At 40.9% G+C, this 14,678-nt stretch overlaps 1 protein-coding gene across 1 annotated transcript in view; it reads right to left on the bottom strand.

The window, feature by feature from the left end:
- Positions 1–11,034, bottom strand: part of tmem163b (transmembrane protein 163b) — an 83,933-nt gene extending 72,899 nt beyond the window's left edge. Inside the window, exons 1-2 of the mRNA XM_017694626.2 lie at positions 10,719–11,034; positions 8,943–9,062 (exon numbers count right to left, since the gene is read on the bottom strand). Of these exons, the coding sequence (XP_017550115.1) occupies positions 8,943–9,062; positions 10,719–10,872 (274 nt within the window). The 5' untranslated portion in view covers positions 10,873–11,034. The remainder of the gene's footprint in view (positions 1–8,942; positions 9,063–10,718) is intronic.
- Between the last annotated feature and the right edge of the window lie 3,644 nt (positions 11,035–14,678).

The following is a 14,678-nucleotide window of genomic DNA, read 5'->3' as shown; positions in this document are numbered from 1 at the left end:
AATGAGATTGCGTGTGTGTGTGTGTGTGTAGGGACTATTCCAGTTATTTCTGTTTGTTCACTTATATCTTTAACCAGTATCTGTGTGCTCATCACTTGTGCTGCGTGTATGAAAAAGTAGTAACTACAAAAAAAGTCGGGTACAGTGAGACTCATAATCACCATTAGATAGAGCGGGAGAACGTTTGTGTGTAAAGATGGAAGTGATAACGCAGGAAGGAAGTTACATGTGGTGGGTCTCACAGCTTTAGCACCGAGGTATGGGAGTATTGTGTGTTTGTGTGTGTTTGTGTATGTGTCTTAGCCTAATTATAGAGCAAAATGGAATAGAGAAGATCTAGCTGGAAGACGTGTGGCCCCCAGGCCCAAGATGGCCCACGAGAAGGTTGCTGTAACTAGGGCTGGGCAATTAAGCAATAGCACACGAGAGGGAGTGTGTTATCATGAAATAACATCACAGCCGTGATGTTACAGCGATAACACGTGACCTTGAGTGTTCTATTGCTTTAATACAGCCGTTAAATAAATAAATAAAGAATGTGAACGTGGCGTTTAATGTGTTTTAATGTCAGCAGCTCCTTCCGCCAAATTATAGTTCCTCAACAAGCAGCTTGTTGCTACGTCACAGTACGAGCTCCGCCCACTCGCTGCACAGCCGGCAGTTCCTTCTCCGACTCCTCACACTAAATTCTCAAACTGTCACCACTGAGCAGCTTTCCTGTTTTTTTGCGGCGGTTTTATGGTTTCAGTCCGACTTGGTCAGAATATGAAGACGAAGCTACACGCCTGGCGAACGGTATTGGCTTCATTTCTGGCTGATTCCAGGTGGTTTAGCTGTTAGTCTGTCACGGCTGCTGACTGAAAAGCTACTCAATGGCGATGACAATTTAGGAATTTTGTGTAGTCTCATCTTCAGAGTCTGACCAAATCAGCTGTAGGTCAAATCTGGTCTTATCCATTTTCTGTTTTTCGGTAAAGAAAGAAGTAAAAACATTCAAATGGCTAGAGTGTCTTCTATCAAAGTCAGTGCTTAGCAAGGAGTCACAATAAAGAAATCACAATATGTCATGCTTTGCTTTTCATTGTGTCCATTGTAGATATGGTCAGTACTTTAAAAACCTTCTCAACTTCCATGTTTGATTACAAAGTACCCCTTTGCATCACTGGGGTCATACCCTCCAAAGGTACACCTTCAGTACCATAAGATAGGGAACATAATTGTACCATATTTCATTGCAATTACACAGTGCCCTCCTTACACATATTGGCACCTCAGTAAACTTAAATTTTCTTTAGATTTTTCATCTGATGTACAGTGATTGAACAAAAAAAAGAAAACCTAATGATACAAATATTTTTTTCTCAAATCTAGATGTGCTACAGTTGTGGGCACCCCTTGAAATTCTTGAAAGTGAGGAGCACGGTTCAAGTGGCTGAAGGATCTCCAAGGATCACAGCTGGAGAACAGTACATATTAGTTAGGTCTTGGGCTCAAAACATCTCCCAAACTACAATCATCTGCCATTTATATAACCACAAGTTGTCTAAGGGAGGTTGCCAGACTAAAGCCTCTGCTGTCTAGGACCAATAAACTCAAATGCCTGCAGTTTGCCAAACATTACAGCAACTTTCAGTTCAGATGATCCATGGTCAGATGAGACTAAAATAGAGGTTTTTGGCAATAAACAGCAGAGGTGAGGGGCTGTTTTTCCTCTAAAGGCCCTGAAAATTTATTAGATTCATGATTCCATTAACTACCAGCATATCGCTGCTGTCAGATGAAAACCTCATATCTCCATTTTTTACACTTTTCAGTTTTAGCACAATTTAAAACTGCCTTTATATTGTATGCAAGTTTCATGATAAATGGACCAAAAGAAATAGGTTTTTTTCCTTCTCCTGTAAAGTTACCATTTTGGATATATAAGGTCTTCTTCTGACAACAGCGATATATTAAATCAAAACCTGACTGCCTCAGCCAGGAAACTGGGCTGTGGTTGGATCATCAAGCAGGACAATGATCCAAACCACACCTCAAAATGAACACAAAAGTGTTTTTGTGACCGCAGAACCAAGGTTTGGTCATGGTCATCCCCGTCTGACTTAAAACCAGACCTAAATTCCATAGAAAACCTGTTAGATGAGCTGAAAAGAGTCCACAAGTGTGGAGCTCAATCGAAGGATCTGGAGCGATTCTGTTTGGACCAACTGTCTTAGATTCCATGCCATTTGGTTTCCATTGCATTATTCATCTCAGAGCAGTCATCTTTGCAAAGGGAGGCGGCACAAAGTATTAAAAGAAGGGATGTCAACAATTATGGTGCACAGAGATTTGAGAAAAAAAAAACTTATTTCATAATAAGATGTGGCTTTTGTCTTGCATTTTATGACGCTTAGGTCAATATACTGAATGAAAAATCTAAAGGTTAAGCAATCAAGAAAGTATGAAGTCTTTTACGATCCAGTTGTGTTTACAGAGGATGGCAATGTTTGTGAAGGTCACTGTATACAGTACTGTGCAGAAGTCTTGGGTACCTAGGCACATTGTTTAAAACCATTCATCTGGGCAATAGTTGTGTTTTTGCTTGTAAAGATACCATGTTTCATTAGAAGAGATGTAAATGAACGCATGTAAAAGCAGTAAAAAAGTAAGAAGTAGCAAGAATGTCTTATTTCTTAAAAAAAAGGAGTTGATTTCTTGTGAGCTAGTTTAAAGAACAGTTTAGTTCCAGATTCCTCCTGGACACTCCCAGCCATCTTTCTTCAAATCCATCCCCAGCACACTTTATATAATCCCATATTATCCCAGGCTTACCACCTACTAAAACGTATCATTCAGTAACTGCAGGGACTTCAACGCAAACTGGTTAAGCTATACTTAGGTTATAGGCATTAGACAACTTTGGGCAGGATGGTGGCCATTTAAGTGGTTAACAAAACCTAGCACTGATTATCAAACCAGGTATTGTATACTAACTAGAAATACTGGGCTTCTTCAAGGACAGGCCTGGAAATGGTTAAATCAACACACTGACACGCATAAAATAACTTTTACACCTTTAAGTACACTTTTAATTCTAATTTTGTCAGGTGCCTAAAACATTTTCACAGAACTGTATTTTTTTAGTTCTATGACTTCATGCACTCTGCCTTGACTTGTGTTTTTCTGTTGTGAAAAGTTAGATTATGAAAACATACAAATGTGAACCTTTTCCATGTGAAAGTAAATGTAATGTACCATTAAAACCATGTAAAATACACAACTGGGCACAGTTTGAGGGTACAGTGAGGGTACGCTGTTTGTACCTTCACAAACAAAAATGTACCTGTACCGTTTGTCTGCCAGTGTACCTGATATTTGCATATTGTTTGGTCTTTAAAGCCATAAAACTGTCACAATATCAGGTTCAGCTCATCTTAACAATGTGCTAGTAAACAGTGTACATCCTCATGCTGGTTATAGCTAGGTAACATTACAGGATATATATAGGTAATGCAATATTGAACTACCATTGGCTTTTTATTTGATGGCTATTACAGTAACAATAAAGCTTGTTGCCTAATCTGAGCTGCTTGTAGAACTAGGCTAAAGCATGCTGGTTTAGCTAGCAATGTTAATAAAATGTCCAAATAAAAATGAATTATGGGGTTTGCATTTTACAAGTATAATCTGTTAGTTTCCCTCATAAACTCTCAATTTTTTTATCCTAGCTATGTTGTAGCTCAAGAAGTCTAAGTTACTCTTGGTAGTCTTTATAGGGTCTCACTGAGTGTGTTTACATGCAATTAATAATCCGATAACTGCAGAAAATTTTACATTGACATGCATTTGAGTAATCAGATAATGGGAAACTCTGGGTCTATATGAGTCAGGCAATAATTGGATTCTGCTTTGTAACAAGCCAATGAACTCACAGAAGAAGACATGATGTGAACATAATGTAAAATCAAACTTCGTGCTGCATCTGATTTTTTTATAAAAACATCGTCACGTTACCTGAAAATATGAACATACATCATCTAGAAGATGCAGAATATTTAAATCCTTAATTTTGTTAAGAATGAAGTTGGTTTCAGCGTTGCTCCAAATGAGTTTTGCTGCCATGTCGCAGCAACGCCACTTGCTCATTTCCCGGTATAGCAGTCTGTACCACACATGGTAGACTGAGAAAGAATCCGAAAGAAATGAGAGTGAGTTCACTTCTGATTACTGAGTTAGAATCCAGCGCTCTTTATCAGACTTCTTAATCAGATTTTTACATCGGAGTATGGTGATTACATGGCCATTTGTAAAATCAGATAACTGCAGAAATCTAATTATGATTGGATTATTGAGTGCACGTAAATGCACATAATGAATCTCATAAAACCCTTCCAAAACTAGAGGTCTGGACCTGTGTCCTCACGGTTGTACAGCCATGGGTAAAACCATTCATTAATGGTTACTCGCGGGTCTACATAACTCCAAAAAGGGTTCTCCTACAGGGAAAAACATTAGAACTTCAAAACGGGACTACAGTCTGTGGAGCAGGTCCTTTTAAGCATCTAACGGCTCTGCAGAAGAGAGCCATAATGTCTAATTCATGCTTGGTGATGCTGCGGCCTCATATGCTGAGTCCGCACAGTAAAACACTCTCCACTTTACAGGGGCCTTTACGTTTGGACGCTGGTCCTCCCTCAGAAACTGCTAAAGCAAGCTTCTCGCAAGCTCTGCGCCTGCTGTTCGGTGTTCTTTGTGTTCTGGCACACCTGCTTCAGCTCTTGATGGGCTTGTTAATGAGCTAATGAGTTGAAACAGGTTTGTTAGGGCAGGGAGAAACACCAAACTGTGCTGGACTCCAGCCCCCCAGGGCTGCAGTTTGAGATCCTTCTGCTAAAGAATTCCTGACAGCTGTGCTCAAATTGGTCTCCTGGTTTGCTCAGGCATAAATTAAGAATGCCTCCCCATGCCTACAAAAGCAGCCACGGAGTGTGCAAGCAGCTTCTTGCTCAGCAAAAAAAAGCCTACACAGTTTTCCCTTATCCCAAATGTAATAGACATTTCATATCCATAGTTGCTGCTTTAGTATTTCGGTGGAGCTGCAAGGTTAATGTAGCTAACAAGCTGTGTTTGAGCAGGATAATCATCAAACTGTGCAGAAATCCGGCCCTCCAGGACTGGAGTTCCCCACCCCTGATTTATCCATCCAGTTTGCATAATGCCAGTTGGAGGTATATACACTTTCTTTAGCCTTCTTTAGCCTCAAAGCTCCAGTGAAAACCAAAAAGAAGCAAACTTTGGTCACTAAACGTGTCGACTCATTGAGCACAATTTGAGCTTTTATTTGTTGTTGCATCATTTACACAATCAAACCTGATTCCAGGTTGAAAAGGTGTGTTAGAGAGGGGAAATCAGCAAAATGTGCTGTTGATGTTTACACATTTGCTGTGGGTTTGATATCAAATGCCTTTTAAGGGCTGGATTAAAAAAAGAAACAAAACAGTCTAGAGTGTCAACCGTCACCCCTTCATTTGCGTTGCTACAGGATGGAGTTTTTACAGCTTGGCAACAGAATTCTCTGAGCCCCAGCCTGACTTGAAGAGAGAGGAAGAGAGAGAGAGAGAGAGAGAGAGAGAGAGATGGATGAGTCACAAGGGCTCCCAACGGGACCCAGCTCAAGGTAACAACAATCTCTCTTTCCCTCTCAGAAAGAAAATCAACTTGCAAACACGTTCGCGGAGGCCGCCACACAGCAGCTCAAGCTCTGTCACACTCATTGTCCAGGAAACAGCAAAATACAAGGGGAACTTTTCCACAAAAAAAACTGTGTATATTTCACACTAGGTGCATTTTTTGCACACCGGTAACTGTAACTTTTTGGCAAATAATCCCATGCTTTACTCAGGTGACAACATTAGAGGTTAAGAGAGCGGACTTCATTGGCTTTCCAAGGATAAACTTGGCATAACAGTATTTCTCAATAGACATTTGTAACCAGGCAGTCCAAGAAACGGAATACTGATATTAAACCAGAGAGCCAGCAGAAGTACAAAACAGAGCAGCCCTTGAAAAAACATAAAGAATATTATTACACACATCAATATTGTGCCACTTAACTAATCTTTCAAGACTTTTCCAATGCCTGATTTTACTTAACGGGTAAGAAAATTACTCAAAAAGGCAAGTCGGCTCTAACAACATAGAGGCAACCTGTACCTGTAAGCCAAAAAAATGATTTCAGGCCACACCTTCAAATATAATATTGAATAATATTGGATAACATATGGGTGTGAAGCCTTCAAACACATTTATTGCAGTGCTGGAGAAGAAAAAAAGCCTCTTTAGAAAAATAGCTCTTTTCTATGTTTTGAAGGCCAGTACATTTAGTCCTCTTAGCTTCTTTTATGCAGTCCATGTTTTACATAAACCCAAATCACAGTGTTTGCTATGGAGAGGAATTCATGACAGACTGGAAAGCAGTCGCTATAGTGGAAAAACATGAATTGCAATGCACACATAACTTTTCTATTGTGATATGCAGAATACGTGCCAAAATAAAAACCAGACCAAACCCTGTTACATTTTAATGACACCTGACTTCTTAACTGAAAAACAACGCATGAGAATTTGCATTTGAAAAACAAAGTGTCCACTTTCCACTGTGCAGCACTTAAAACAATGTTATATCAATGTAATGTACCTTTAACTTCTCATTTTGCCATGGTTTCTGCAAGTTACGGTTTAAATGCAGTCTTGTGTACATTGCATTTCAATGTTTTGGCTGCAATTCAATGAAGTAAATACATTTGAAGTACAAACAAGAGGTCAAAAGATATGACAACAGTGTAACAGAGGTTTTGCATTCCATGTTGGTGCGTATTCTGTATGTCACCTATGGAAAAGTAATGCTGTGTGCACTGCATTTCACTGTTTTCACTGTTATGACTGCATTTCAATGAAGAAGATCTGTTTAAAGTGCTGCACGGTGGAAAGCAATATAACTGAGCCTTTACTACATTCCTAGGCAGATTGCATTCAGTTCTGACATGAACTCAGCATTTTGTTTTTTAAAGTGTAAATCCTCATGTACTGTTTTTCAGCAAAGAGGTTGAGTGATGCGAAAACAACATAATAGAGGTTTTGGTTTCCACTGTTCTTCATTTCACTCTGGCTAAGTAACGTCATGTGGACATTACATTTCAGGTTTTTCCACTGTAGTGGCTGCTTATCAATTTGGCCCAAATTCCCCTCCCTAGCTGGTGGGCACTTAGATTATAGCTACTTTATCGTGAGATTTTTCTGTCTTCTTTCTCTGTGGAGTCTTTTAAGACTCATCTAAATGGGCTAAAAGCTACATGGGAACCAACAGTTATTGTTCTTCTTTGGCTCTATCTGACACTAATTTCAAGAAATGTCAATTAAAAATCACACTCTCTGTGTTGATGGTGACTGAATAGGGTCTAAATTGCTGAAACAGCATTTTTAACACTTATTGGCTCAGAATGAAAAAGAATGTCCATTTAATGTTTGATCGCAATCCTCAGTGGGTTTGAGGTCAGGGCTCTGTCAGAGCCAGTCAAGTTCTTTACACCAAACTCACCCAGCCATGCCTTTATGAACCTTGCTTTATGCACTGGGGCTCCTTCATGCTGGGACAGAATAGAGTCTTCACCAAACTGTTCCCACAAAGTTGGAAGCAGACAATGGTCCAAAATGTCTTGGTTTGCTGAAGCATCAAGATTTCCGTTCACTGGAACTAAGGGGTCTAGACCAACCCCTAAAAAACAACCTCATAGCATTATCCCTCCTCCACCAAACATTACAGGTGAGACAACGCAGTCAGGCAGTAATGTTCTCCTGGCATTTGCCAAACAGACTGCCAGATAGGGAAGTGTGATTCCTCACTCCATAGAATACATTTCCACTGATCCAGAATCCAGTGGCGGTGTACTCTACTCAGTAATGAAGAGGTGTCCCAATACATTTGTCCATATAGGTCTATATCTAGACCTTCTTGAAGGCCTGGAGGATCAAGATCTCTCTCAAAATTGGTCCCGCTCATTGTACATCAAAATGTGATTGGTTGTTTCCACTGTCTACTTAATTGTGGTGGTGGTTAAAACTTCTCAGGCCAATTTGTTTTCAACCAAACTTAAAACTAAAATAAGCCTCCTGCGACTACAACACTTTAAATACAGAAACATAATTCGTCTATGGCATCAAAATGAATTAAAATAGCAGATTGTTGTTCCCAAATGTCATTTATATCAAACATTATATCAGCAATATGATTATTAATGTGATAACTTACATCGCAAAATGCTTTTGAGTATAATGGGGGTATTTCCAAAACATTGCAGATATAATCAAAAAAGACCAATTTACCTTTAGATACACAGCCTGACAGCAACAACATCCAGTGTATAGTAACTGCATAACCTGTATAGTAACAAGTGGCTGATTGGTTGTCAGTTCATTATGCCACTATCTTATTTTATTCATTTGTATATAGTTGTTTTACGTTTTATTGTTCTTTCTTACAATGGTTGTTGTTGTAACCATTGAATTAAATGCGGGTACACAGATAAATAGATAAATACGCAAACGACCTAGTATGACAACGATTTCAAGCACTGTCATGTTATATTTTTGCCATATCAGCCAAACAGAGATCAGCATGAAATAACTTAGAAGAGAGCTTTAGGTACTTTCATAGCATGGAACATAGCTCAAAGCACAGTATCTGCTAAATGCTACAGCCTATTCTGTAAACTGTCTGAAAGCTGAAACACAACACAGTAAGAGTTTACTGTGAAGACCGTCTAGGAAAGTTGACATCTCATTTTTCATGTTAATCACCCACACAGTTTCAACCAGATCCGACACATCTGGAGAGCAGACTGTTGCTTTTGCAGATGTGAGGATGCTGAGTGGTGACGAAGAGTGATGGAGAGGTTACTCACTGAACGCGGCTACGGCCAGGATCAGCGTCACCACGATGGACACCCATGACACCCACAGGGCCTTCTTACGGTAACTCTGTGCCTCGTGGGGCTTCAGACGCAGGCTGCTCTCCAGGAGGTCTGTCAATCAAACCAAATCAATATCTCACTCAGTCAAACAGGACAGTCATGAATATGTAAGTACAAGAATAAGGAACTTCAAGGCAGTTTCTGGAAGAGTTCATCCTATTTTAAACTAGCTTCTAAACCCAAGTAGATCTGATCCCACAGAAAAGAAACTGTATAATCCCACATTGTATTTGTAAAAAGACAGACATCTCGTAAAAACACAGTGACGTTGTTCATCTTTAGTTTCATAACTGATGATCTACTACACGTAAAGGTTTGTAGGCACCTGCTCATCCAAAGGAGCCTCCTCCCCCCTTTGGTGCAGTAACAGCCTCTACTCCTCCAGGGAGGCTTTACACTGATTGTTGGAACATTGCTGTGAAGATCTGATTGCAGCCACAAGAACATTAGTGAGTTCAGGTACTGATCTTGGATGATTAGTTCTGGATCACAGATGTCACTCCAACTCATCTCAAAGGATAGCTGGAGCTCTATCATTCCAGAGAATGCGGCTCCGCTGCTCCACAGCCAAATGCTAGGGGCTTTATACCCCTCTAGCCAACACTTTGCTGGGCACAACTCATGAGCATCCAGAGTGTCCCGTTCTGTTGGCAATGCTCTTCTATAGCAAATTTACAAGCTGTGTGTGCTTAACTGAAAGCCAGTCAGCAATGGGGACACATTAGAGCACCTGAATCTACTAAATAAAAGCAATCTACCGACATTAGGACATACACCGAATGGCCACTTCATTAAAGCCACATCCTTATTTCTACACTCTATTTTATCAGCTCCACTTATCATAAAGGTGCACTCTGTAGTTCTAAAATTACAGACTGTAGTCCTTCTGTCTCTGTATACTTCATTAGCCCCCCCTTAAACCCTATTCTTCAATGGTAATAACTCCCAAGGTCCACCACATACCAGGTTATTACATGGGTGGTGGATCATTCTCAGCACTGCAGTGACACTGATGTGGTGGTGGTGTGTTGCACTGATGTGAGTGGATCAGACACAGCAGTGCTGCTGGAGCTTTTTTTAAAACCTAGGTGTCACTGCTGGACTGAGAATAGTCCACCAACCAAAAATGTCCTGCCAATAGCGTCCTGTGGGCAGCGTCCTGTGACCACCGATGAAGGACTAGAGGATGACCAACTCAAACTGTGCAGCAACAGATGAGCTGTCATATCTGATTTTACATCTACAGGGTGGACCAACAAGGCAAGGGTGTCTAATAGAGTGGACAGTGAGTGGACAGTGTTTAAAAACTACCATCATATCAGTGCAGTGCTGAGAATGATCCAGCACCCAAATAATACCTGCTCTATGGTGATTCTGACCAGAAGAACAGAGTGAAAGGGGGCGAGCAAAGAGAAACAGATGGACTACAGTCTAGAAATTGTTCCTATATGGAAAGTGGAGCTGATAAAATGGACAGTGAGTGTAGATACAAGGAGGTGTACTTAATGAAGTGGGGTACAATGTAAGACCCTGACGGTCAGTAACGGTTTGAGGCAACGCAAGACTAGTTTTGTTTACAGCTCATTCAACATTAGTAGTGGTCCAGGTTTTGACTGGGACAGATATAAGTAAACAAAACAGGCAGCCGCCAGTTAAAATATAATGTCTACGTGCCATAGAACCCCTGCAGTTGTTTCCATTCCTTACCTTTATCCTCCACATCGCTTATCTTCATCTCCTGATCCACGCTGAAACTCTCTGGGGCACTCCCCCTGTCCGGCTGTCCGTTCTGAGCAGCCGGGTCCACCACGGCTGGGTCCGGGGTGCCGGTGGCGTCCGGAGCCGAGCTCGAGTCCGTCATCGTCGGCAGGTTTCAAGCGACCAGCATGCGAAGAAATTTCGAGGGGAACGGCGGAGGGAAGGAGGGAAAGAAGGAGGGAGCGAGAGACCAAAGGAGCGAGCAGCCCTGCCTGGGCGAACTGAGTGGAACTGTAGCGAAGGGAAGTTTGATTCCGTTTTAGTGAACCGATTCTTTCCAGTTCCCCGGTTAATGAGTCGTCCCATTCAACGATTCGTTGATTCGCAAGTCAACCTTATTCTCATCACCAGCACAGCGCGCATCGATTCAGACACAGATGTCGTCAACAGCCTTATACCCTCCACACACAACGGTTATTATTAAAGGAAAACTCCACAGAATTTTCAAAAATTCCACATCATTTAATGGTTGAGATGTTTAAAGTCATTCGCTGCGGTTTTGTGTGAAATGCTCCCTTCTAGAAACTTACCGAGTCAGAATCGTGCACAACGGTGGTGATAGGAACCAGACGTCTGAGGGGTTTGATGCCTCAAAAAGCGCCCTCACAGAAAGTTATGACATGAAATAACTAGATATACGCTGCTTGATGTCTGACACACTGTTTTATCAGTTTTGTGCTGACGTTTTGGCCTAAAACTTAAAAAGTATTTTAATCCGTCTATGGCATGGCGGAGGGGTACGTGAAGGGTGTTTGTAAGGCAAAATAGTCCGCAAAGAAAACTTACTTTTTCAGATTCACCACTATTTTACCGTCATCAGCATTATATATAAAACCTCAGAAGGCAGGTGTGGGTTCGCTGGTGGTTTTGGATAGCAAATAAAATGGCTATATTTGTGTTCTAGACACGGCGACCCCTGGTTCACATGAAACCAATGTAACTCATCCCCTTTAAGTGCCGTCAATTCGATACCGACTCTGGGCGTCCATATAGACGTTTCTCCATATCCTGACGTCTGTTTTTTATATTCAGGCTTCCTAATGTTCGTGATTTCTTTGATACGCGTCCATCTTCTGTTGACCGTCCTCTTTATCTTTCACAACGGTTAGTCAAGTCGAAGTCCATACACAACATTTGATTCAATGAATCGAACATCTGATTCGATCCTTTTCATTCCGAATTTGGAGCGGGACACAATTAAAGTTAACCTCATACCCTCCTACCTCTTCCTCCCCGTTATTTCTACTTAATTTCTACTTAATTTTCCCTTATTTCTACTTAATTTCTACTTAATTTCCCCTTATTTCTACTTAATACGGTAAAGATAAAGTCTGCGGCCGCGGACAGACAGAAATGAACTAATTCAATGTTTTATTTTAAAAGCCTGTGTCACAACGTGGTGCTTTATGTCAAGACGTAATCTTTATTTAGAAAGGATCCTTTTTCTAATTCTATCGCAAAGTCTTCTCCCCTTCGCGAAGACGTAAACAAGGCGCTGATGCCACAAGGAAGTTCGATTCACTTGGACTTGTGAATCGGTTCAAAAGAAAGATTCATTCGGAAACCACACGCGCGCGCAGCGGTCGGTAGCTCGCGCATCCCTCAGAGACGCGCAAAAACAAGCGCGCGCACACAAAGGCGCTAACGAGACGTGGAGACGATGGCGAGAAGCCTCTAATTAAAAAGAGAAAAGAGGGGAAAATGTGTTGATACCGCCTTCAGCCCGGGCTGAACTCTCTCTGAGAGACCGCCTCGCGGCTGGTGAGAGGCGGCTGGGCTGGATCGGCTAGCCGGGCCTTTCCCCACATACTGGACGCTCGGTGATCGTCAGGCAAACTGCCTGTGAGCGCGGAGTGATCTGTAGCCCAGGCTGTGCAGCTACAGGATGGAATCACAAGTTTGGAATTAACTTCCAGAGTTTCGAATTAATTAAATTTAGGTCCTCAGTGATGAGTTTAGCTAGAGCCCTTTTGACCGCACAGGAGAGGCCAAAGCTGTGTTGACTGTGAGGATTTTTCACTGAGAATCAGTAAAACGTACACTTCAGCGGCATTTTCCCTTAAAGAGGAAGTCTGGGCGTTTTCCAGAATGAATGCTAAGTTAAAGGGGAATTCCACCAATGTTTCCAAATGTGTGAATAATTCTGTCCTTGAGATGCAAACAAAGTCATGCAGAGTGATTCGACGTGACGCGATTTATTGCAGAGAAACAAACAGGCTCAGATTTCTTCACAGTGGTGGTGATAGGAACCAGGGGTTATGATGTCCACAACACAAATACAGCCATTTTCTCTACTATCTAGAAGAAACACATACATTGCAAGTGTTTATAAGTAATGTTAACTATGGTAAAATAGTTATAAATCTGAAAAAATAAGCGTTCTTTGGGGACTATTTTGCCCTGCATGTACCTCTCCACCATGAACTGAAATAAAGGGATTGAAAGCCAAAACTTTTTCATAAAACTATCATAAGACAATGTGTCAGACATCAGTGTATGCTAACCACGTCATGTGATAACTTTCTGTGAGGGAGCTTTTAGAGGCATTAAACTCCTCAGATGTTTGGTTCCTATCACCACCATAGTGAACAATTCTGACTCGTTTTTTTTTCTCTAGCACGAAGCATTTCACACTAAACAACGCCAAATGGCTTTGTTGCTGTATTAACTATTTAGTTACGCAGACATTTTGAAACAGGGAGTTCCCCTTTAAATGGCTAAGATGTAAACAAAGTCATTCCTAGTGGTTCAAGGTGAGACGCTCAATCATGGGTAAACATAACGAATGAGAACTGTTTACAGTGGTGGCGATAGGAACCAGACATCTGAAGTGTTTATTGCCTCTAAAAGTTACCTAAAAACAAATTCATAATGGAAAACTGCATGCAGGCACTCTAAGGCAAAATAATGCCCAAAGAAAACCTACCTAGTGCTATTTTACATATAAAACTGAATAGACACATGCTGTTTTATTGGATAGTGAATAAAATGGCTATTTTTGTGTTACAGAGATTGCCCCCCTCCCTCGTTCCTATCACCACCACTGTAAAAAAGCCAGAGTCGGTACAATTTCACATCAAATCACTCTGAATGACATCGCAGTGATTGACTTACCCTGAAAGTTTCACAAATTGTTGGGATTCTCTTTAATAATATTTGCAGATTGCAGCTGAACTTTTGCTTGACCGTAGTTGCTATTGTGATTGACGCTTCTGGCAAAACAAAGGGAATTTACAGTGAGACGGACTCAGAGACTAAGGTTTGAATGATGTCTGGGTTTGGGTGAAGCCACCCAAACTGCATACACTAGAGAAACATGTGTTTGCTCCCATCTTGTGTCTCAAAGCTAAAATTGCAGCCTTAAGGGGCCTATATAGAGGGTCCCTGATCAGGATGAGATTTTAGCCAAAAGACTGATTTTATTCTTCCATGTTATTTGTTGTAAGAATTAGTCTAATTCATCAGGTGGACCAGGCGCTTCAAAAAGAAGCTTCACTTGTATTCAAAGTACCCAACATTTCTTTAAAAAAATCCTACCAGTTTTAATAGTAGATTTCGATCTATAATCGATCGGCAGTAACAGTATGAGTGAGTACTCTATAGAGATGACATGATACTATAGAATCACATCGGTATCAAAACTAAAATGGAAATGTATCTGTATGTTTGTAGCCAAATTGTCTGCTCATATATGCAGTGTTGAGCTTAAATGTAACACTGTGATTTTAATTTGCCATGCGGTATACTCGTATTGATATGTCATTTACACAATGATTTACATGCTTTATGAGTAGCTTTATTTAAATACATATTCAGAATATCTACATAATGGTTCAGAGGCAAACAAACTCATTTAGAGTGGTTGGTTACTGTAGTGGTTAACACCTTTGCCTTCTACGCTGTAGACTG

The sequence above is a fragment of the Pygocentrus nattereri genome, chromosome 25 (genome assembly GCF_015220715.1).
Source record: "Pygocentrus nattereri isolate fPygNat1 chromosome 25, fPygNat1.pri, whole genome shotgun sequence".
In the NCBI taxonomy this organism is placed as follows: Eukaryota; Metazoa; Chordata; class Actinopteri; order Characiformes; family Serrasalmidae; genus Pygocentrus; species Pygocentrus nattereri.
The sequence above is the reverse complement of the archived record's forward strand: the minus strand, read 5'-3'. Positions and strand labels throughout refer to the sequence as shown.